Source organism: Letharia columbiana (genome assembly GCF_014066305.1).
Source record: "Letharia columbiana isolate WasteWater2 chromosome Unknown Sc0000038_s0, whole genome shotgun sequence".
NCBI classification, from domain to species: Eukaryota; Fungi; Ascomycota; class Lecanoromycetes; order Lecanorales; family Parmeliaceae; genus Letharia; species Letharia columbiana.
Window position 1 is genome coordinate 147,737 of NW_023501082.1, and position 24,700 is coordinate 172,436.

Consider the following 24,700-nt stretch of genomic DNA (forward strand, 5'->3'; position numbering starts at 1 on the left):
GTGCCTTATGGTGATCTTCTGCTGTTAGTGAATGCCATAGCAGCAGAATCTATCAAATGCTAGAAGTGCGTCATCGTTGTCTTCGCCCCGTCAGCTTTTAGTCCACGAGCCTCGTCATATCTCTCAGGCGGCTTGTTCACCGAACCAGAACCAATCTTTCATGCTCTCATCGAAGCCTGCTTCGTTGTTGGTCTCCTCCACCGTCGATGACGTGTAAAGTTTGACATAACCCTCATCAGAGCTATCCTCAGGGTGATCTTCGACCGTAGTAGTGCGAAAGTAGCTTCCCTCGCGAGCTACTGTCGGCACCTGGACCTTCGGATGTAAAGGCACCTCGGCATGAAACCGGGAGGCCTGACCACTTGTAAGAGGAATGGAAAGACTCTTTACATCAGGAGCCGATAACGCCTCTGAAGATCCCGCCATCCCCGTACTCTTCTCTCTAACTTCAGCAAAATTGGCATATTGGTGTTCACCGGTGAAGCAGGTGGCCGTACTAGGCGCAACGAACTCTTCGTCAGGCAGTTCCCCAGTCGCCAGAGCGTTGAATGGATATTTACCGCCGTACCCCAAATATCCTGTATTTGAGTAGCCGGATTTGTTGGCGCATGTAGTATGCTGGTAGGCAGGCCCGTTCGTGCCCCACAAAACGAGCGGTGGAGGAGCCGGCCCGAAATCGTTCTTTGCAGCATTGTGGAACACAGGTGGAACAAATGGATGTGGAACACCAGGAACGAAATCCATGCTGGGACGACGATAAATCGGAGCGCGGGGCGCCCCTTGAGGGTGATTCGGCATCTCTGGGCCATTTATGAACGAATGTTTTTCGGGCTGACGGGGAAAGCCACCCAAGCTGACATCCACTGGCCTATTGGCATGTGGTGGCCAACCTGGATACGTCATCCTACCATACGGATCCGCTGCAGGAGACACCGCAGGGAGGTCTCCGAGCGGCCAACATCCAGGATATCCTTGCCGATGAATAGATTGATGGTAATCCTCGTCACGGAAGATACTGGGGTGATGATACCCAGGTATGCTCGATATTTGCGGAGCCCCTATACGAAGCCTACGGGCTAAATCTGCGAAGTAGAGGGCTTCCTCGCGAATATCAGAATCGATCCACCATGTACGCGGATTGATATAGTTGGTGTGATATTCAAGGGTGTGGGAACCCCATAACACTGCTGAGACGTGATCGAATGTGGCTTTGTCCATGAAGGGCCGAATTTGTTTATGGTGTTGCTGAGACATCATGAAGACCCTGGCAAAGGTTAGTGCTATGCTGCTGTAGTTGAGGGATGTCTGGTACTTACTAGGGCCTATTTCGATAAAATCTAAGGTCTCTTTACTTGGTGTTGAATAGGCTTCGATATGGAAGACAATGGTGGTGGCTGTTGACTGAAGATGTTGGATTGACGAAGAGGGTTGCAAAGAAGAGAATTCTGGACACGATTTGAGATCTTATAGTGCTAAATGCTTGTGTCAGCAAGTGTGCGTCATCACTCGAAAGACTGAAGCGGCAAGTCAGTGTTGACGACGTCAACGAGTTAAGAGAGTGTATTGTAAAAATGCATGATCCCTGCGCTTCACCATGAGGAAGGAATGTGTACGAATGAATACCCCACCATGGCAGTCAAAAAGAAACAACACAATAACCACAACACCATTGTAACAACGCTATTAGGAGTTGAACCTATTATGGCATGAAATGAAACTCTGCAAAACTCGAAAATCCTCCTCGAGGTGTGGCGACGCCTACTATATATGTTTCAGCTAATGAACCCATGAGCTCTGGGTAGCTTGTTGAGAAGGGCGAAGGCACTGACGATGTTATAATCTGTTGTCAAGCTAAGCGCAGCACAGGTATGTTATTTGTCGGTTTGCACCTCGACATGGCGTGATTGTCGATCCACGCGTGCGCTCTTTTGCCGATTTGTAAGATCTACCTGACTGCCTAATTCCATGGTGGAGCTGTTGCATGCTTCGATCAAACAGAAATGTATGCTATGAACGAACAATAGTGGTCTGACAGAGCAAAAGGAGCGTGTAAAAGAAGCTTCTCTCACACAGCTGGCTTGGGTCTTTCTTTAGATGTGGCCAACGGAGAACGCGAGAAAATTTGTAGTTGCGACGTTTATTATTGCGCTGGACACTGAAGGCATCAACATCGATCATTACTGCAGTGGTAGTATCTAAGATGATTCGGCTTCGAGACAGTGAATTGTATTGTTTATGGAACACTCATGCGTCTTGTCGAAAGGTCTACCAGATCAACCTCTATGCTCCACCTACTTTACCTAGCAAGAGAGAGAACGAGGCAATGTCTCAGGTCATGTCCTAAAGACAATCTCGCCAGAAACTCCTTCTTTCCCAGCCCTATCCTGAGTGAAAATTTGCGCACATCCAATTTCGCAAGTCCATCTCCCAACACTACCCCCCTGCGTCACGAAGACTCTCAATGCCTGCGACGATCACCCGGACGAGGGCCGCCTCGAGGATCATAACAAGTCTCGTCCAAAGGGGTACCATCCGCCGTGGGAGGTCCGCGCTGGGTGCCACGGAGAGGAGCACCATGGCCAGCACCGGTGCGACCATCAGCCTGCGCAGAGCGAGCCGAAAGCGGTGGTTGCGCCGGCAGCGCAAAAGTGAACGGCGAGGGTGGTATCCTCCCGCCGCTCGGAATAGGGAAAGTGACGCGAGGAGGCTGCACGCTACGAGGCGGTAGTGGAGGAGACTGCGCCCTACGTGGAGGACGCGAGATGGGGCCACGACGAGTAGTGGGCCGTATGACTTCACGTGCATCATCGTCGTAGTCGTCGTCATCATCCTCGAACTCGTCGACATTGCTCGCGAAGGTGGAGGATTGGGAATCTGTCTCACGAGAGTGATCGGTGCCATGTCTTCGGAGAGTGCGATCGGCAGAAAAGCGGCTAGTGCTAGTACCAGGACTGTGAGCCAGAGTATCATTGTCGGAGTAAGCCTCATCAAAGGGATCGTCATCGAAGGAGTCGCCATCGAGTGAATCGTCACAGTCACGGCAACCGGTCCCGCATCGACTTTCAGAGCCGTGTGACGGACCGGTCGCGTGGTGCATTTCGTCCTCGCGAGGACGAGGACGAGAGATGAGGGTTCGATCGTTGTTGGAACGCTCAGCTTCTTCGCGAGGACTAGGACGAGGAACAAGGCTCCGATCGTGAGTGGACCGGCCGCCTTCCTGAGAACGGTGCTCAGACCCGTGAGGACGAGGACGAGAGACAAGGCCTCTATCGTGGCTGGAACGCCCGCCTTCATGGGAACGATGTCCAGAACCACGGAGACCGGAGACATCACGGCCCGTCATCCTGCCATGTTCCGTCCCGGCGCGGGCAGCTTCCTCCAAATACTCCTCGAAGCTCAATTCACTCGCGTACGGATGTTGGTCGTTGTATTGTCTCCGCATCTGGCGGTAGTCCTCTTCGCTCATGTCGTTGACTGTACGCGCAGCAGCACGTGCTTGTGACATTTTCTTGCAGTTGGACGACGCGTCTGTTGGGAGAGGCGGAGTGTAAGTGAAGAGTTTGAGGTGCGCTGGGGATGGTGTTGTCTGTCTGGGTTGATGACAGAAGGATGTTGGGTAAGGTGTGGTGTGCGCATGTGTATGGATAGAGGGTGAAAGGCAAAGGAAGAGTGTGGTAGAGATGTGGAATAGGAGTACGGGGACTGAGAGTGGAGGTGTTGTGTGCCTTACCTCTGGTGTCCTTTTGTTGTTGGCCAGACGCTTTCACTAAGCAGTCTGATTGCACAGCATGTATGTTCTCTTTGGAAATGTTTTTGGAGAAGACAGCTGTCGGAAGCTGTACAGAATCGAAGGTCGGGTTGATGGTTGTAGAAAAGTGAACGTTATAGTTGCCGAGCGTTCATAAACGCTTTGAAGGAAATTACGTGGCCTCTTGGATATTGAGTGCTAGAGTGGAATACACGGAAAGATCACATGCAATAAAGAAAAGTGTGTTGGCAATGTCACGGAAGAACCTGCATCAGCCATTGGCTTACCGGAAGAGCTGTTCAACGAGCCCGGACCACGAACAGAAAGCACGCATCATGCATATTTCTATGCTCTATGTCAACTTGCCACTGCACCGTGAACACTTCAAAGAGGTAACAGCAGAGAAGCAGCAGTAAGAATGGATAGATGAATCATTTCCCCATACATTTTGTAATCTCGGAGGCAAATACCGGTCATTGCTGGCTGGATGCATGCACCAACCAGAACCCTATATTGCGTACATGGAGTCTGTTGAATCATACTGTGTACGCTTGAGCACATTCGCCACTATGGCGTCCGCGGGGGGTTTCAAAAGCAATTGCCGTCAATCGTTCCTTCTCCAACGTCTTTATTCCAATCCCTTGTTTTTTCCTCGATCTTGCAGAGCCACGAAGTCGCAGACCAGAGGCCAGGGAGCCAGCGTTAGTAGATCGAATGCAGTCTCTGCCTAGCTGGTCCAAATGATGATGGTGTAGAGCAAGGGAGAACCCTGCACTTTGTCCGCGAATCTGGGCTGCATAGGCCGGTGGCCAGATAAGTGTCCTTAGATGCCCAGGAAATTGGCATTAGCTTTGGACTCAGGAGAGGATATCATATGGCTCCATCGGAAAAACGCCAGGATTTGCCGCGCAATCATGTGGTTGAAAGCGATGTATGTCCTCCAGGCTGGCTCTGCTGTCAGTCCAAATCTGACATTTCCGGGGTAATATTTCCATGAATCCGGTGCATTTGAAGATCTGCAAGCATACAAACGCGATGTAGCGACTGATGGAAGACCACCAGATAGCGCGGAACTCCTCGTACGTAGTTCCGAATTCGGCAGTCGGAGGGAAGAGACCCTGAGAAACATCCTCATAAAAGCTCTAAGGCTTGCTCTGAGCCACGGTAATAGCCGTCCATCTCGCCCCTAGCGATATACCACAGCTTCCTCAGATCCGGGTCCAAGCGGATCTTCTCATCCCACCATTTCTCGTGCAAGCTGTGTGCCCCAGCTTCATACTCCTTCATGCTCGGCCACGTCGTAGTCCATTTGTAGTAGATGTCCGTCCACGGCATCGGCCCCGCTCTTCGATGCGCATAATTCAACAATCCTTGTTCCATATCGTTGGAGTTGAAGCGATCTTTGATTTTTGTCATGGTGAGATAGTAGTTGAACATCTCGATGCTGGGCTGGCAGAGGAAGAAGCCGCCAGAGAAATAGTCACCGGCAGGCGGCGGGTAGGGATGGACGCGTCCTTCCATGTATTGCTGGGCGGAGAATATGTAAGATCTGGGCAATGGGCCTTCGTCTTCCACTGCCAATTCTGGCTTTGGTGTGAGGGGCTCTGTGGTGGGGTCGGTGAAGATGCCGTCCATGCGCTCCGCAACGTACATATCTGCATCCATGAAGAGGACTTTCTCAAAATGGGTCAATTCGAGCATTCGGAGCTTAGACATCATGTCTCTCCATCTTTCTAGGCCTGGCTTCATCCATGATTCTGATATCCTTTCGATCACTTTCACTGTTGCTCCATCTTTTCTCAGCCGCTCCAATTTTGACTCAGGTATGTCCGGAGTTGCGAGGACGACGAAAGGGATGGAGGTGTTGGTGCCTGTTCTCGGGGCGTGCAATAGCTGGTATGCCAGAACTCGCGTTCCGACAAAGTATTCATCCTCGTCATCCGGCACAGTCTTGTTGTCGAGTTTCGGATTTGAGGCGAGCAAGGTGACGAAAGCGTATGGCGAGTTGAGGGTGAGTGAGGATGTAGAAGATTTGGAAGAGGATGGATGATTTCGGGCTAGATTCAGAGGGTCAAAGGTGAATGCCAGAATAACGATTACGATCAAAGTGCCAACGGTAGCTTGAAATCTTTTGTTCATAACTGTGAGGTAGCAAGGCCTCTTTCAATGGAACTGCGTAGCAGCTATGCAATCACGAGGTCTAGATGCGTAGTTGCGAGAATAGATAGATCAGTTGCTAGATGAACTAACAACTAAAGAAAGAAGAAGGGAAAAAGGGGACTCGCGAGTATTTATGACTTCTGCCAAGCATGTTGGATACTCGCCCCAGCTGCGTAGCTTGCAACCTAGGCTCTGAGTACTTCCACCCTTACAATGCCGCGGGATGCATTTCCCTGCCAGAGGGGAGGATGACGAAGGGGTATGTAGAGCATGAAAGGCGCCAAAGGTGCGCTTGCGACCTAGGCAGAGGGTGTAGAGGATGGGGGTAGGGTAATTGTGAAAGAGAACAAAGACATTGACGGCTTATCTCGTTTGTCTCAAGGACAGCTGTCCGATTGCGCCGCGCATGTACTTTATGGCGCACTACCGCTTGTTGGTTGGTTGGGGGCTTGGGCTTGGTGAGCCGAAGAGTTCCAGAGTTGAGGCGGGATCCGCTGTGCCATTGTTGGTGGTGACCGAGACCCAAACTTTGCGCCGCAATACTCAAGCGAAGATGGAAACGGCGCCAAGTCTAGATCCTCGTATTTACGTGGAAGTGGTAATTTTCCTGCAGGTCTAACATAGTATCATAATTCCTCAATTCTCAAGTTTGACGACAGAAAGATTAGGTACATGTTTACTCACAACATTGAGTTGAGCATTTTCTATGCCATAGATATTGTGTCAAAGTGGTTTGTGATGGAGATATGTTCAAACAGATACTGTAATTTTAAAATGAACTACTGAGAATATCAGCTTAGGGGTAAATACGCAGTAAGGGAATCACGGAACGACGAGTCTGCACGTTACCCCCATTTGCACGCTCTTAAATCCGATAAACCCGACATAGATAGCTACCACTACCATGGCTACCACTACCACTCATCTAAATGGCCTACCACCATAGTCTACCATAATGGCCAATGCTACGGTACCATAATTACTGGAAGCCACCACGATTTCTCGGTTCACCGAAAATGCTCCATCTTATTCATACTGTAGACATACCTATCCGTATCGGTACCAGGATATTGTACTTTAGGCAACCACAAACCGTAGTCTCCTTGATTGTACTTTCATGTCTTCAGTCAAAGATTTCATTAGATGTCATGCGCATTATTTCTTTCTATGAGTGATTCATCAATCCCCGCCGGCCTGCTGTGAAGTCAGTCTGGACCAAAGCAGACATGAAGATCATATGGTCCGCTATCGACAAGATGATGCATTGACTCTCAAGTGCTCATACTGCCAGCTCATTCAGAGAATTGCGATTGAAGTGATGCGACTGACCAACGAAGCAAAGGGGAGCTGATTGACCTCGGGCACTGACTGAAGGCCGACAGCAACGCTTGCTGCATTTTTACACACGGCACCGTGCTAGTACTCTACATATATAATGTCCGGAACCTTGCGATAGAGTTGAGGGTACTATGTTACAAAAAGACCTCGTTGAGCACTGGAGAGACTATTGCGATCTGGGAATCGTTAGCATTGACTGAAACTGACTAAGTTCGAACCTACAGAGGACAGCAGAAGGACCCATGATCGACTTTAGTTGTGAAGTGCAGCTGTGAATAAATGCCAAGACCTAGGACCAGACACCCCACAAGCGTCAACACAACGGGGATCACGCTACTGGGTCTAGGGGGTCACTATCTATCTCAGGGCCGTCTCAGTCTACAGCTGCCACCACAGTCCTATGAACTTCTTCCACTACGACTACCCCAGTCCCATTCATCTTCATGAATCTGTCAGTCTCTACCACTACAACACCTCGGTTGCCACCTCTTATCACGACTCGATCGAGCAGCACATCATGAATGCCCCGGCTGGCAGGTGCTTCTACGAAGCACTTGGGGTCCCTCCAAATGCCAAAAAGCAGGAGATCAAGCATGCTTACAGAAGACTTGCACTGCAATTACACCCGGACAAGAACCAGGGAGACCCAAGCGCCAAAGAGTTGTTCCAAGAGGTCAGCAATAGCCATTGTCGTTGAAATCCATTGCTGATGATCTCTGGTTTGCACCAAGATCCAAGCCGCTTATGAAGCCCTCTGTGAGGATGACAAACGCGCAAATTACGATAAATTTGCCGCATTTAAACCATCAAATCCATCAGTACGCACATGGAGAGAACCATATTACGAGCCCTATAACGCTTATACACGAGATCCTTCTTTCTGGTCAGCAGAATTACGCGAAATGACCGTCCAGAAATGTGCAAGAATCACAAAAATCCAACATCTCGAACGTGAGATTCGGGAATTATTGGTCAGCCTCAACGACTTGTTCGATGCAGAGGACAGAGCGGTCAGCATGGAGAAGAAAGCACAAGGCTGGTTCTCCTCCTTCATCAAGTCGCGTCCCCCCAAAGTCAACGCCCAGCGGCATCGACAATTCTTAACGAAATCTGCTTATATCAACGCCCACCTTAACACGGCAAAAAACGAGCTCCGGACCGCCCATGAAGACCACAGAAGTTTGCTCGAAAAGGACAACAACCGGAAGACCTGGTGGGCCAGGGAGAGGGTCAGACGAGTCGAGGAGGAGAACAGAAGAGCAGCAACGACGGCGGCGGAGGCGGCACGTCGAAGAGCCGAGAGGATGCGTGAGCATGGAACGATGGACTCGGAAGAGGCGAGGGCAGCAGAGGAAATACGCCGGCAAGCGCGGGAGAAGGCAACAAGGATAGCACGAGCGGCAAGAGCGGAGGAAGAATCTCGCAAGAGAGCCGAGAGGGTACGGGAAGACCCCGAAGCAGCGAAGGAGACACAAAGAGAAGCTTCTGAGTGGTTAGCGCAACAGAGGGAGGAGGCGGAACGTCAGAGATGATGGGATTCAGGAGTCATCCATTACTACCACAAAGAGATCCCCCAGATGAGATAGGCAAGAGCACCAGCCCAGTCAGTCGCTATATCCGATGTGACCATTCCCGGCACGAATCCCTCCACGCCCAAGTAGGTAGATGCACACCGTGAGCGTTCGTGTTCCTCACAGCTTTGATAACCAAACACACCCCTCTATCGTACCCTCGCTACCAAACTATCATCTCCTGACCGCATCATGACCCCATATCCCACACGTCAAGAACATCAGCCGCCTTAGAGTATCCGCCCGATCCGAAAACCACAGTAGTTCCCAACCCTGACCGAAGCTGAAGCGAACCAGCGTCACGTCTCCCACGCGAGGCAAGTCAACGGCCGCGGACATCGACATTTGGATACCAGCCCCAGGGGTGGGTTTATCCGCGTACAGATCCCATATCCCGGCTTCTGCGCCGCTGGTGCGAGCCAGGTCTGGGGCAGTTGTAGATGGAAGTTTAGGATCGATTTCTAAGGACGTTGGTTTCGTGATTGGGAGGAGGAGGAGGAGGAGGAGGAGGCGTCGTGTTCGAGAGTGCGGATGTCGGGCTCTGGTGTTGCGAATGTTAGGCGTGGGGTTGGGGAGGTCGACCGGGTGACGTGGTCGTGGATGGTTCGTTATAGGTTTGGGAGATTGTCGATCAGAGGGGAGGGAGATGGCGGGAGAGGGGTGGGAGGCTGTGATTGGGGAGAGTGTGGTAGTGGAGTGGTCAGTGAATGGTGCTGGTTTATATACTCGAGGTAGGGAAAGGTTCTGTTAGTGGTGTGACGAATGCGATATTGAAGGAATGCTGTTGAGAGAGTTCGTGTAGATCGCGCAAGATATGTCGTATGAGTTTGGTAAGGCGTGGGATTGTGTTCTACAAGGTTTGGATACCGATACTAGACATGCTTTCGGAAAGAGGATGTGGGTTTCTTTTTCGACTTGTCGCGCATGGGGTACAGCTGAAAGGGTTCTACACAGCAACTGTACCTTTTCCTGTCGTAGAAAGCCTGACGTGATACAGACGGGGCCCCGTACAGAAAAGTTCAGGATTCGTTGGCGCTGATTTGCAACTTGGTATCATGTTGGATGATCCTACAACATAAAGCTGCTCCAAAATCCATCTTGGCACCGCCTTTGGACTGGTAACACCTTCTTGTATCGCTCGACATTCCTGCCCCCAAGATATCACGTCTCACCAATACCCCGGAATCGACTCCTCAAATTGGCGATCGTTTGGACCCCGACGGCGGTTGGAACGTGCCGTCGTGACTTCCAATAGATTCGCAAGCGCATCCCAATCCTCCTTTTCGCTTGTCAGCTCTTGTTCTGCTGTGCAAGGCTCGAATACTCCATCGGCAAGAAATCGTATGTAACGTTCATCGCGACTAGGAGGAATGTCTCTCCAGGAGCTAAACGACGCTGCTGCTGATTTGCGGGAGTGCATCACGAACCGAGTCAAATTTTTCAATGACAAGGACATCTCCATGAGATAATAAGACCAGCAACGCTCATAAGTATAGCTTCTCTGATCTGTATTCCCCCGCTGGATCCTGCCGGCCGGATATCCGTCATTGTCTTGCTGGCCAAGGAAGAAAGCCTCTCGAAGAATGGAGCAATCGACCAGGTAAAGTCTTTGGAGAGAGGTGGCATGCTTCAGTAGCCACTCCAACTTTGAATCGTGACTGAAGCAAAGCTTTCCCAACGCGAGCGCTTGAAGACTGGGAAAGTACGTCTTTTCAATATCGACTTTTGGGTAGTAGCCCCAATGATCATCGGAGGAAAGCGACAGGGTGGACAGGTTTCGTGCTGGCGTGAGCCAGACTACAGGAAGCTTCGCAAAGAAGTCCAAGCATTTGATGCTTAGATCGATATGATCTCTACTTTCAGGAACGCCTTTGTCGTGCATCCATACACCAAGTTGGAGTGTCGAAAGGCGGCCAAGGAACCTATCGAACCCTTCCTTTTCCGTCACAGGGGTATTTTTAGACGGCAGATTGTGTAGTGCGAGTGTCTTTATTGGCAGCGAACGGCCACTCGGAGTGAGCAGTTTGGCAAGAATCATGTCGAGGATTTGGAAATGATACTGTTGCGGAACAACGTTTCTAAGAGATCCCGCAGCTCGACGATTCCATGGGAGGTTTATACAAACAGACCCAATATTCTCGAAGGCACAAACGTTGCGAAGAGTGTGGATGACCTCATTCGGTAGGGTAGCAGCGCCACGCTCGCAGACCTGTCCGTAAAGTCAGCTTGCGGCGCAGAAGTAGGAATTTTCTTACCCTTTGGCCAACCTGAAAGCTGTTGAACGTTAGCTGAGAAACGCATGTCCTGAGCTCTTCAGATGCAAGAATCTCGACGAAGCCCTTCCCGCTTTCGGTACTGGTACCGAGAACAAGCTTTCTAAACATTGGCTTAGTTGCAATTTGTGCCAATCGAGAGCATGTCAGTCGTATATGAGGGAGGTCCTGCCGCGGCAAGTTATTGACAATTACTTCGAGTAACTCGTTGGGCAAGCTCTGGAAAGAAGCCATGTCTTGCAATGAAAGAAGGTGGGTAGTAGCGAATGGTTCAGGCGCTAGATTTTTGAGGGTACTTGATTTTCTGTGATGCTGATTCTAGTCGGTCTACCATCAGACGTCACTTGCCGAAGTGATGGTTTGATATGGAGTATTCGCCTCTTGGGAGAGCAGGTCGAGTGACCGAGTACCGACAAGAGGGTTCCTTCGTGCGTTTCACTGACAAGGAGTCCAAAACCTTTGACCCAGCTCGAGCTCGCGCAGGCATCAGAATGCTGTTGAGTTGCGCATTTAGCGTACAATAGATGTCTGGGTCTCTAGTTCAGGAGGCGGCTCTCGCGAAATGCTCTTTCGGTACTGAAGCTCCCGTGGAGGAGATACTTGCAATGCTGAGATTCCTTGCGGTCTGTCATGGGTGTATTGGCACTAGATGAGGCTGAGTGCCAAGTCCAGACTAATGGAGAGATGCGGAAGATGGTGTAATTTAACGCTCCGCTGCCCCGAATTCCTCGTATTTTTGCCCCGGGTGGCGGCAAGGATCTTCATCATGTGATCTGGCTTGGCATTCCGCTCCGTCATTTGGATGCACTTTACCACACAACTCCTGCGAGTTCTTCATGATTGGCGTAGAATCCCATACCTCCAAGTAAAATGTCGTTGGTCATATATGGCTGTCTTCTCAATCCAGGCTGAGTATCCCGACAGAAATTAAAAGACATACGATCGAAGCATGACCCTCGACATTTTCAAGCGCCTAGTAGCTTATCTCGAACCGTTAGGATTCCTTGCGATTGCTGCTTATGGTATGTACGGTCAGACTGGTCCTTCTTCAAACGCTTACATTCCTAACAGGCGCATTTCTTGTTCTGCTCGAGATCGTGACCTTCCAAACCCGGCCTAAAGATGTCCTCAGTCCGAGCAAATTGAGTGAACGTATCTTTGGGAAATTGTGGCTTCGAATAGGTATGCCTACAGTCTTGCGACTGGCCTTAAAGCGTCCAGCGTGATAATCTTAACCATTTCCAGACGAGACGATTGCCGCCGGAGAGCTAGAGACGGATCTCCCAAAACTTGTCGCAAAAGCCTATGGCACAGTTGTCGAAGTCGGTCCTGGTAGCGGCAATCAGCTTCCCCGTTACGACATCTCCAAGATCGACCGAATATATGGCGTTGAGCCAAACGTCGACTTGCACGATGCTTTGCGGAGCAACGTCAAGGTAAATGGGTTGAGCGATGTCTATACCATTGTTCCATGCGGAGTGGAGAACATTGAGAAGCTCAGCGAGTACGGTATTGAGCCTGGAACTATCGATACTGTCACGAGTGTACAAGTGCTGTGCTCAGTACCCAAGCCGGCGGCGTTGGTGAAAGATCTGTACCAGTTGCTCAAGCCGGGAGGGCAGATGATCGTCTATGAGCATGTCAAGAGCGAAGACTATATATCTCAATTGGTTCAACGTATGTATTTCCCAACCCACTGGCTTAGAGCGAAGGCTGAAATTGCAAAGTGGTCTATAACTTCGTCTGGCCGTACGCTTTGGGCAACTGCCACCTAGATCGACCTACTGAGAAGCATCTGCTTGAGGCCGGTAGCTGGTCTACAATCGAGCTGGAAACGCCAAAGGAGGCAGACGCTTGGATGGTCTTTCCGCATGTGTCTGGGAGGCTTGTTAAGTGGGGTTCTGGGGCAAAATGAAATCCTTTGAATTATTCTGGAATTTTCATGTGCCTTCTGGATGTACATAACGTGTGAGGTTTTGGGTGCAACGACATAACATATTCGCAGCATCTGATCAATACATGACCCTTTTCGAAATCTCCGTATACGTGACCAATACTGGGATTCCTCGCCCGCATCCAAAATTTCCCTCTTGCGATAAACAGACCCCCAGTTCCAATCAATCAGCAAAGATAGCCAAATCACCGGACGTTTAGCAGATAGAGAAAGCCCTGGTTTAGGTATCTGTTCAGGTACTGCTAATAAACTCTCCTTCCCAGACCTTCCAGAAGCCTCAGGCTTCCGCAGAGTATGGCGTATTTTTCATATTCCTGCCATGGGCCTCGTGTTTTCAACATCGGTCTCTCTTTACCCTGTGTAAACGTGTTGCTCCACTACGCGATTTCCTTAGACTGCACACGCTCTAGCAAGGGCCTGATGCGATGGAACGGCCCGGAGCGCTCTCGAAATCGTCTGGTCATTCGCTGCTGAGTCTATCTCCACCTCGACCTCCTGGCCTTCTCTCTCCCAGGTTGAGCTATTTGAACAAACGACATCCTCCGACCAAAGCCGGTCCGGAGGTTTTTGCTCTGGCTGTCTTGACTGATGATCAGCACAAGAATGTATGATTGCGAGGAAGGCTCACGAGCTGCAGGTCTCGCAGGGATCAGCGCCCTCGCCGCTTTTGCTCGAGATAGTAGTAACGACTACCGATTCTGTTGTGATAACATTCTGTTGTGAAAGCATAGGGGTTTTCTGTCTATTGCTAAGTTAATCGTTGTGATTGGGACGCTGGTCGCAGAACGAGGCTCGGATAGATAGCCGCGTGAGGGTATTGAATTTGAGATGCACTGTTTGCCGGTGAAGACATGGGGTTTAAAGAAAGTGAATACTCGGAGCGCTTTGAGTCAAGGCCAGCTCTGGCAATTATAGGTCGTGCCGGAAGCCTTTCTCAAGCCACTTTTATGCTCGAATCGGCAGATGAGCCCACAGTCGGAATCATCTATTCGTCCCTTCTCCCAGCACTAACCTTCTCTTATTCTACCCCTATAATCCTTTCCGGCTCCGCTGGTTACCTGGAAGAAGAGTACCGGCAATAAGAAAGAATTTCGATGAACCCAAGAATAGGCCGTTGGGAATCGGCTGCGTTTGAGCCCTTGTAAGGTAGGTCACAGGTCTTGGCTCTGGTATGCGCAGACGTCTTCTGTTTTACAGGAACGTCAGCTGTGCATACAGCCATAATTCTGGCTTCGCAAGATTGGGTGCACGCAATTACTGTACTTACTAGGTTTTCACTGGCTCTGCTCAAGATGTAGCGGTGCTGAAAGTTCGGGGGGGATAAGGTATGAGCGTAGTTGTTCACTCTACAGTTGCTGCAATGCCACAAAGGTACGTGAAGATCAGAATGTCGGTAGCTTGTGGTCTTGTCATGCTCTTGTTGTGTAGCCATGATGTTCGAGAAGCTCGAGGTGGAATTCCTTCTTGATTGTAGGCGTGGAAGTTCTTGCTGGACGATGTAAGAGGAGAATTAGTCGGCTGCCACTTGAGAACATGCTGTGCAGTAAGGAAAATGTCAGTCCAGTCTACATGCCTTCTGAGTTAATTTTACCTCTGTAACTAGTGGTCAGTATTAGTTTCAGGAGGACGGCAGACGCTCATACTTCGCTATAACCACCCGGCCCCAGGCCATGGATACAGCTTTTCTCAGAAGGTTCGACATGCGCATATAGGTACCCTTACCAGACGTGGCGGCGGTGCTCAGTACCATCCAAACCCAACTACGGGAGTATGATCACGACCTGTATCTCGATACCCCAGCGGCCACCGTTCAGCTGGACTTACTCGCCGGGAAGTCATGAAACGGCATAGGTTGCTTTCGGGGGTGATGACATTGTGCGCGCCATGGGCGAACTCAGAAATTCGAAATTACGTGAGTCGTCCGCTCCAACTGTTTTGAGCAAGTAAAATTACCACATTTTCGAGCTTGATGACACTGCTGATCTTATGGAAGCATACTTTACGAGACGGCCAACAAATCGTACGTCCTTGTGGTTCAAAACCGAGAGCACTGGTTCGAAAACTGGTAGCACTCGACCCTACCGACAAGCCACGAGTACGAATGAGTCCGGTGTCATTGAGCGACATCGCAACAGCTTTATCGAAGGTCAGAAGTCTCCTTTCAGTCAAGGAGGTCCAAAATTTGGAGGACTGGAACAACAAGTTTGGGTCACATTAGGAACAGTGTGCTTTGTTACAGTCCGGTTATGTTGGAAATGTATGAGGAGGATTGATTGATTAGGTAGCTATGGGGTGCTGAGTGGGCTACTTATACCCGTATTTGCCACCACGCTAATTTGCCACCTGATTGCCACCATGCGGGGTGCTACAACACGTGCTGCAGCAAATCTCAACAGGTTATTGCGAGCTGTGTTCGCTCCCCGTAGTCTTTGCTTCAACTTCAGATGTCGCCATATGCATCTCACAATCCTAGCCTAGCTATCCTAGATGCATCTACAAATTTACAACCGCCATGCTACCTTATCGCTGGCCTGCAGTGAATCAATTAGCGTCCAGTGAGCATGAAAACTACCTACCCGTCAACGCTGTAGCAAGTTCTCTGGAGCCGTGGGCCCATAAATCGCGTAGCTGTCCAGCACGATTATTTTCTTCCTCTAGCCCCAGAGTGCTACCAGCCCAGCGAATATCCTGCACATCTTACTCCCTGCCAACAGCATTAACGCTGGTCATCCTTGTCTCGAACGTGCTCCAGGATATCCTCTACAGCGTGCGCATACCTTAGATCCTGGAAAGTGGGGCTAGCAATGGGAGCCAGAGCTTTCAACCATCGACGTCTTTCCTATTCCAGAGTTCAAAGCGCAGGACTGAATTGGCTTGGCTTGTATACGAAATCTGTAGCGATGTTGACATGATGATCTTGAGTCTATGCTCGCCTGCACCAACAGGTCTCCGGCAGCCCGTGTCAGGCGCGTTCATTTGCTCAAGCTCCTCCTCTCCACTCCACCTGCCAAATGTCACTGACCCATATCCTGTCATAGCCATGCCATCCCCTTTGTAGTCCCCTCCTTCCTTTTCCAAGACCGTAAGCTCTCTCCTTTCTCCTCAATCTTGTAGCTCCTTGCCGTATAGACAGGCGTGACTGGTCGCGCTAGCCGTAGCAGTGAAGTGCTGCCTCTTATTTGTGAAATGTCGATACAGTGAAGAGGTTTCGTATCGTGGCGGTCTCCCAGTGAAGGTCCAGGTCTAGAGTAATGCGCGCTTGGGTGCTCGTTGGAGCATGAGTGACACAAACCCGTCACTTCGCTTGAGAGGCACCAGTCACTCCAGTCTATTGTATGGCTTAGTCGAGAGACCTATTTCAAGCAGGTGTATCTATTGTAGAGGCAGAGCTGTTATTCACTGTGGTGTCAGTTCGAGAGGGATTAGCTTCAGGGAAGGCGCCGTCTCTCCGTCACTTTCCGAGATGGCCAGGACCCTTGGATCAGAGCTGTTCCAAGACAGCTCCACTACCTCGACCTGCATTATCAACAAGGTTCCAATCGGATTTCCACAATGTCATTGTCATTGACGAAGCGAGAACAGAAGAGAGATGGTTGGCCACCTATTTGGGCTTTGCACTCAGCGCTTGGACTTATTCTACTCGTAGCCGCCAACATCGCTCTCTTACCCCTATTTTCTTAATCATTAGAAAAATAGAATCGCGATTTTGGCATCCCTATCTAAAAAATAAAAAAGTGCTTTTCTTGAATAGCCTCACAACGATAACTTATAACGCTCTAAAAACTTTATAGATTGTAATAATTATACGAGAGATTAAGAATATCGAACTATAGAAGATCTTAATTATTCGTTCTATCAGTATATATAACATAGAAAACCTTGAATTTGTATGTGCAGCCAATCATAAATTCGGGGTTATTACGCCTTTTGGCTAGACTAACTGAGTCAGCCCGCTAGCCCTCCCGAGCTCCCTCATCAAAAATTTGTGTGTAGAAGTTTTACACTCTAAAATAACCAGCTCCCTACGGATGCTGTTTCTTCATAATTTGGTAAATTATAGAGCTCAGTGTGCGCTTTCTAACGCTGTAAAAATAATGAAGTTTGGCCTACTATTGGTGGATTAAATGGACATTCAAATATGGTAGTCATGGTAGTCACACCAGACGCGTCCGGGATCGGATAATAATCCTTCCACCTGTTTGTGTAACCATTCTTCTTCCACCATTCTACCAATTCTACCAATTCCATCAATATAAACACAATCGTCTTCGGTATCCCTCGCCCAAAGGTTACTCAACGTTTCAGGCACGTACACCCCTGTTGCCTACCTCTTAGAGCCTCTACTAACGCCCCTAAGCCACCCCTCGGCGAATCCGCTACTACTGGCAATCGAGGCCGCAAGCGAGCTTAATAGCTACCTACTACTGCTCATAAACGCGTTGGAAAACCCTCAAAAAGAGCCCGAACGGATACGTCCTCCCCTATAGATATCTCCTAAGCCAGCGATAATGCCTTCCAACCCAGCGATGCTACCTCCCAAGACGCGTCTTCCTCCCCTATCCGTTCTTCATCACCCTGTTTTAACTATATTTCTTCTATAATTCTATCAATCCACCAAATGTTGCTAAATATCTAAGGCACGTATCCCTTCCGCCCGTCTTTTGAACCCCTTACTGACGCCTCCAGACCACCCCTCGACGAATCCGCTACTGCTGGCAATCGAGGCCGTAAGCGAGCCCAACAGCTACCTACTACTGCTCATAAACGCGTTAAAAGACCCTCAAAAAGAGCCCGAACGCATTGACAGCCATCGTCCTCCCCTACATACTTCTCCCAAGCCAGCGGTACTCGACCAGCCGCTTAGTCAACACTACCTACCCTATCAGCTCAGCAATCCACTCAGTCAGATCGTTAGTCAGTCACTCAGTCATCCACTCAGTCAGCCACTCAGCTAGCCACTCAGTCTGATACTCTCCCTATAAGAGGAGAAGCAAGAGGAGGAACTACAACAGGCAAATGCGGAGAACACTGCGGAGAAACCAAGCGGCAACAAGGCCACCATCGTCAAGAACACGGCTCAGCTCTCCAAGATCCCACGTCATATCAGTCATCCACTCAGTCAGCCACTCAGCTAGCCACTCAGTCTGATACTCTATAAGAGAAGGAGCAAGAGGAGGAACTACAACAGGCAAATGCGGAGAACACTGCGGAGAAACCAAGCGGCAACAAGGCCACCATCGTCAAAACCACGGCTCAGCTCTCCAAGATCCCACGTCATATCAGTCATCCACTCAGTCAGCCACTCAGCTAGCCACTCAGTCTGATACTCTCCCTACAAGAGAAGGAGCAAGAGGAGGAACTACAACAGGCAAATGCGGAGAACACTGCGGAGAAACCAAGCGGCAACAAGGCCACCATCGTCAAGAACACGGCTCAGCTCTCCAAGATCCCACATCATATCAGTCATCCACTCAGTCAGCCACTCAGCTAGCCACTCAGTCTAATACTCTACAAGAGGAGAAGCAAGAGGAGGAACTACAACAGGCAAATGCGGAGAACACTGCGGAGAACACTACGGAGAACACTGCGGAGAAACCAAGCGGCAATAAGGCCCCCAGCACCAAGAACACGGCTCAGCTCTCCAAGATCCCACGTTATATGCTCTTCACGGTTCCATATCAAATCATCACTCAGCAAGCGGAGAACACCACTGTAACTTAGCCTGTCATCCCCACTGCAACTTGGCCTATCATCCCCACTGCAACTTGGCCTATCATCCCCACTGCATTCATATGGTATATCAATAACATCACGAGAGGAGGATCTACTGCGACGATCACAGCCAATTAGGCCTCTGCAGGAGGAACATCGAACGATGTATATTTGGACGAATTGAAACCGTCCGATGTCTACAGCTATTTCATTATTCGAAAGATTTCACTGCGGTAGGAGATATTGTGGGATTCACACCACTAATTAACACGTTGTCTCCATTTCTTTTCGGTATTTCGATACTTCTTGCCATAAGGACATGGCCTTTCTCTGTTTTTTATGGGTAATTATTACGGATCAATCCTTTACACTCGATACACCTTCCTAATTAGGCCTTAGCGCGCCTCTCTCCGCACATATATGCCTGTATACCATATAGATTAAATCAATTTTGTAGTGGTGGAAGTAGGTCAAAAACGCACAGCAAGCGATCAGAGTTCGATTTGACTTAGGGCTAGGGCTAAAATTCGATTTGACTTAGAAAAATCCAACTTCATTTGACTTAGAAAAATGAAAAATCTAACTCCATGAATTTAATTCATGGGCCTTTACTTGTTATAAAATAAAAATTTAATAAATTCTTAGATTTTCTCGAGATAGTCTTGGCGATAAAAAAATAGTTCGCGATATATTCTCGTTTTTTATATTTCACTTATAAGATTAGAATTAAAATCTTTCTAAATTTAAGAGTAGATTACTTAATATTCCTTTTCTTATACTCGAAATAAATACGCTAGTAGAAGAGGGATTAAAGTAATTCCGATCGTCTTAATATTATTTCTCGTTATCTTATATAAAGAAGATTTACGTTCTTAAATTAGAAGAGTAGCTATCTATATATTAATTATCCTCTATATATATAAAAATATATTAAAACTAAGTTAAAGGAGTAGACTATATCGCTTATATCGATTACGCTATTAACTTATTTCTCGCTATATTAAAATTTTATTAAATTCGAGTTTTTTTATCTATTAAAGCTACTTATAACTCTTTTATTTAAAGTTATATAATCGATTTATCTTTAGCGTTATTAATAGTATATAAGAAGTATAATAATAATATTATATATACTTTCTTAAGACTAGATAAGATTATATATAAAGAAAGTTAGATCTCTAAAGTATTAGTTAATTATAAATCTTTAAAAGTCGAATTTACTTTTTCTATCGAATAAGAGTCTAAAAGAGAAGTTATTATATTATTAAATACGTTTAAATTTAATAATAGAATATTAAGATTAACGCGACGATCTTCTAAAAGAGTTAGAAGATTAAATATTTAGAAATCTAAAAAAGGGCTTATTAGAGATAAGTTATAGAAGTATATTCCTCTTTATATTAATATCGTTATTATTAAGAAGTTCGATATTCTCTATAATAGTTCGAAATATATAATTAATATCGCCTATAATAGAGCTAATATCGAGTTCTAAAAGCTTTAATCTAGTATTTACTATATTAATAGAGAAGAGAAACGAGTTAAAAAAGACTTAGATATATTAAAGAAGAATTTTACTATAAGAAAAACTCGAAAAAATATTATAGTTAAAGTAAAGAAGAAGATTATAAAATAGAAGATTAAGATTAATACTATAGTTATTATTTTTATTAATTAAGCTATTAAAGTAATTCTTAATAATATTATAAAAAAAGCTTTAAACGCTATTATAAATATTATTATTTTTATATAATTAATCGAATATAGTAATAAGAACGAGAATAATAAAAAGATTATTAAGATTAAGAGGAAAGCGATTTTAATAAAAAAAAGAAAGCTTAAAAAATAGTAAGTAAGGATCGAGAAATCGCGATTCGATATTATTAAAGAAAATAACGCTATTATTATTACTATAGCTAAATTCTCTATAGCTATATTTAATACTTTTTAAAAAGAATTAAAGCGTATTTTAGAGCTTTAAATCTTAGCGAACCTAGATTAAGATAGCCTATTTATTCTATTCTCGCTATTCTTTATTAAAAAGATATTTAAGATTATTACGCGAAGTATTAATATATATATCTTATAATAGCTTACTATATCTCGAGAATAAGATTCTATTAAATTAAGAATTTCTAGTAAGAATTTTAATTAATATTCTTAATAGGCTATTAATATAAATAAAATTAAGATATTTATAGATAGTTTAATTTATATAAGCGTTTATTAAGAAGATAAAATAGTAAGCTATTAAAATAAGGAGCTATTTTATAATACGTATCGTCTTATTATAAGTAAGTTATTATTATACTAATTAATTTATTAGATTTTATATATATATTATAGTTATTTATAACTTAGAATAGATTTATTTAATTATAGCGATTTTTCTATATTAGTCCTCTAAGTAATAATACGCTTATAGAGTTTATAGAAGAAGAGGTAAAAGTAATAATTAAGAAGGAATTAAAGTCTTAGAGACTTTAATAATAATATAAAATAAAGCCTCTATTAACTTTTTTTAGAAATTATTATTAGAGATATTAAAGGCTTAATAATAATATCGCTATCGATAAGATAATAATTTAACTTTTTAAATAGTTAAAGTATATTGTTGATATAAAAAATAAGTTTATTAAATAGAGATATAAGTTCTAAGTTCTTTATAAGGCTAGATATCTATATAACTTTATATATTACTCGCGTACTTTAAAGATCGATAAGTTAAAACTATATAAAACGCTAATAATTATCGAATCTATAGTATATTAGCTTACGCTTATATTATCTCCTCTTTCTTCTAATAAGATATATACTCTTTATCTTAATAATCTCTTTATATCGATTTCATTATTTCACGAGCTATAAATTATAGATATTAAAGTATATAAAATTATTTATATAAATAATAGCGTTAATTTTCTAGTAGTTCTATAGATTATAAGAGAAAAATAAAATTATAAGCTACTCTAGAATACGCTTATAGCTATTCTAGTAAACGACGTATTATATCTAAGTTGAATTAATAATAATATAATACTCTCGCTATCTACGATATATATCGTAGATAAAATAAGTAATATTATTAAGAAGTAGCGAAAAAGACTAGATCTTATCTCTATTAATATAAAGGCTATAAAAGAGCTATTTAATAAATAGTCTAGAGCGATATTTAAGATTCTACGTTATATTAATAACTATAATTATAATATAGACTTAATAAATATTACTAATTAATATCGTTAGACGTATAAGACTTAGAGAAAGACTATAAGAAATTAATAGTTAATCTTCTTTTAGATACTAAATTATAGCATTATTAACGACTTTAAGATTAAAAGTTATATAAGCTATTATTAAAAGAAGAGATAATATAAGAACTTTAGGATCTGATTATATAAGAAACTATTCTTATTTAAAGAAGAGGTTAAAGTTAATAAGTATATCGCTTATCTAGATAATAAACGATTTAATTAAACTATTAAGTATATTAAAGCTAAACTATATAATACTTCTATAAGAGTTATAAAAAAGTATATAATATATATTTAGTATAAGTATTAGAATACTATCGTCGAGTCTAGATTATATATACCGAGTTTAAAAAAGCGTACTTTTAATACTTTATTGAATTTTAATATTCTTATAAAGAAGAAATAGCTTTATTATACGTTATATAACTACTTTAACTATTAAGTCGCTTTATATATAATAAAAGATAAAGATTATTAAAAGCGGTAATATAAGTAAGTATAGCTTTAAAGTAAGCTTATAGTTATAGTAAGTATATATAGTTATATAAAAGTATATATGAAATTAATATACGATTCGATTATTCTTCGAATATAGCTATTTTCGAGCTTATTTAATAGCTATATAATCGTACTTCTTTTATTATTCTTCTTTTATATATTAACTATCTATCGTCTATTAAGCTATCTTCTTATCTCTATCTTCTTTCTATTAATTATCGACTATCTCTATTATCTTTCTCTTTTTATATAATATTATTTAGAGTTATTATAGATAGTATAGACTAATAAGAGATAATTCTAGAGCTATATTATAATTATGAACCTTTCATCTTATCGTATTCTATTATCTTATCACCTTCTATTAGATTAATCTCATATGCTAAGATCTAGCAATAAGTTATAAAATAAGATATTTTTAATACGATTTAGCCCTTTAATTACGTAATATTCAGAGAGTATAATTATAGTATATTATTTATCTATATACTCGATCTTCTTAAGAATTTTTTTTAATAATCTAACACCTAGAGATTCTATTTAATTTTCGATAATTTTTAATAAGAAATATATCTATTATAGATCGTATTTAAGCTAATATTATCGATTTCTAAAAATAATTTTTTTTTTAAATTATTACGGCTACTCTGCTCAAAGCGTAATATTACTTAATAAGAATTATATTAAATAGTAATGAGATCTACGCTAGACGTTAAATTTGACTAATTAATAGCCCTGTTTAAAGAACCTTACTAGCGTATTTATTTCGAGTATAAGAAAAGGGATAGTAAGTAGATTTCGTAAAGTTTTTAGATTGTAAAAATAAGTAGTGGTGAGGTTATATAGTAAATTCAAATTTTTGATATTTGATTATCGGGGGGTGCCAAAATCGCAGATTTCTTTTTAGTTTCCCAATGATTAAGAAAACAGGGGTATCGCACTCCTAGACTATTTGCCTCACATCGACGTGACCATGACAAAACCTCACCTCACAGCTATCACTTGAGCACTGCATCACATGTTACATGGCACATGCTGCTATTCACGCCAACGCCACGTCTGCTTGCGGTATTCTCCTCCCTCATATGAAGAGCTTTTCTATCCCATCGTCTGGCGCCTTGGAGGTAAAATGTCTTGGCAGAACATTAAAATACCATACTTTCGCAGCCCAATAACTTTCTAATGACAACCTTTACAGTAAAACTTTCAGTTGCGAAGTTCAAGATCTGCTTAAGAAAAATAAATGCGAAACTATAAACCTTTCTATGGGGGTCCTCGTTATTGAGTTATGGTGAGTTGCAAGACGGGACTTTTTGATGTTCGGTCGGAACCCCTAAATTTTACCCTCTGCCAGACGATGGGATAAGAGCCTTTACCTGGCCGGTTGCCAGATGAACTTGCAATATTATCTTGATAACATCTTCCATTTCATGGATCTGTGTATATATTCTTTTGGATCATTCGCCATCTATATGGCCAGCTACCCGAATCTTGTTGAGCTGGGACGTGGAAAACCCCGTAATTCGAGTTTGCAACATTGTCACTGTTCTCACTTTCGTTTTTTGTATCAGTACGTATATACTTCTGGATTCTTCGCCATATCCACGGCCAGCTCTATATCTTGTTAAGCTTGACCGTTCGACGCCTTAGGCATTAGTCTCATTTTCGGCCGATCACTGCACGCTATAACGGTCATGAGCTGTTTCCAGCGCCTATATATCACAATTGTGCCATCCATTGTAAGACAGGTAAGAAAGATGTGATTTTAATTATGTTTTCCTTATGGCACAAACTTTTCAATTCCTAGTATAGTAGCACAATTCCCCTTCTTTTTCTTTCTCCTAAGCCTTAGGCTCTTACAATCAATCGAAAAGAAAAACCGTGATTGCCGAGCTCAAACATATGACAGCACAGTCGTTTTGAAAATGAGACTGACACATGGACTTTCCAGGTCATTCAGAGCCGATTCCTTGGACTCTGGATGAAAGTATGAAGCTACCGCTTACCAAGGTTCGACTTCGAATATACATGAACAGGCATTATATTGATGACAACCTCTTATTCGAGCTCAAATGAGTACGATCCTGGCTCTGAACGTCAGAGGCAATGTTGCACCCTCCCTGTGCCAAATTGGATCATTGATGATGTTTCTTGACCGTTGGACCATTGTGGACTGGAAGCTGAACGACCAG

General features: G+C 44.6%; 5 protein-coding genes across 5 annotated transcripts; 2 read left to right on the forward strand and 3 right to left on the reverse strand.

Annotated features, from left to right (window-relative positions):
- Positions 1-123: 123 nt before the first annotated feature.
- HO173_009215 (uncharacterized protein) lies at positions 124-1,218 on the reverse strand (the record flags this gene model as incomplete). Its single annotated transcript, XM_037311106.1, has 1 exon — positions 124-1,218. One exon carries the CDS (start codon positions 1,216-1,218, stop codon positions 124-126), a length of 1,095 nt encoding a protein of 364 aa, XP_037161973.1.
- Positions 1,219-2,458: 1,240 nt separating this feature from the next.
- Positions 2,459-5,887, reverse strand: HO173_009216 (uncharacterized protein; the record flags this gene model as incomplete). Its single annotated transcript, XM_037311107.1, has 2 exons — positions 2,459-3,528; positions 4,912-5,887. 2 exons carry the CDS (start codon positions 5,885-5,887, stop codon positions 2,459-2,461), a joined length of 2,046 nt encoding a protein of 681 aa, XP_037161974.1.
- Positions 5,888-7,646: 1,759 nt separating this feature from the next.
- Positions 7,647-8,778, forward strand: HO173_009217 (uncharacterized protein; the record flags this gene model as incomplete). Its single annotated transcript, XM_037311108.1, has 2 exons — positions 7,647-7,919; positions 7,978-8,778. 2 exons carry the CDS (start codon positions 7,647-7,649, stop codon positions 8,776-8,778), a joined length of 1,074 nt encoding a protein of 357 aa, XP_037161975.1.
- A 1,207-nt stretch (positions 8,779-9,985) lies between these two features.
- HO173_009218 (uncharacterized protein) lies at positions 9,986-11,201 on the reverse strand (the record flags this gene model as incomplete). The annotated part of the gene is made up of 2 exons (XM_037311109.1): positions 9,986-11,026; positions 11,073-11,201. 2 exons carry the CDS (start codon positions 11,199-11,201, stop codon positions 9,986-9,988), a joined length of 1,170 nt encoding a protein of 389 aa, XP_037161976.1.
- Positions 11,202-12,039: 838 nt separating this feature from the next.
- Positions 12,040-13,005, forward strand: HO173_009219 (uncharacterized protein; the record flags this gene model as incomplete). Its single annotated transcript, XM_037311110.1, has 4 exons — positions 12,040-12,112; positions 12,162-12,272; positions 12,336-12,767; positions 12,818-13,005. 4 exons carry the CDS (start codon positions 12,040-12,042, stop codon positions 13,003-13,005), a joined length of 804 nt encoding a protein of 267 aa, XP_037161977.1.
- Positions 13,006-24,700: the final 11,695 nt, after the last annotated feature.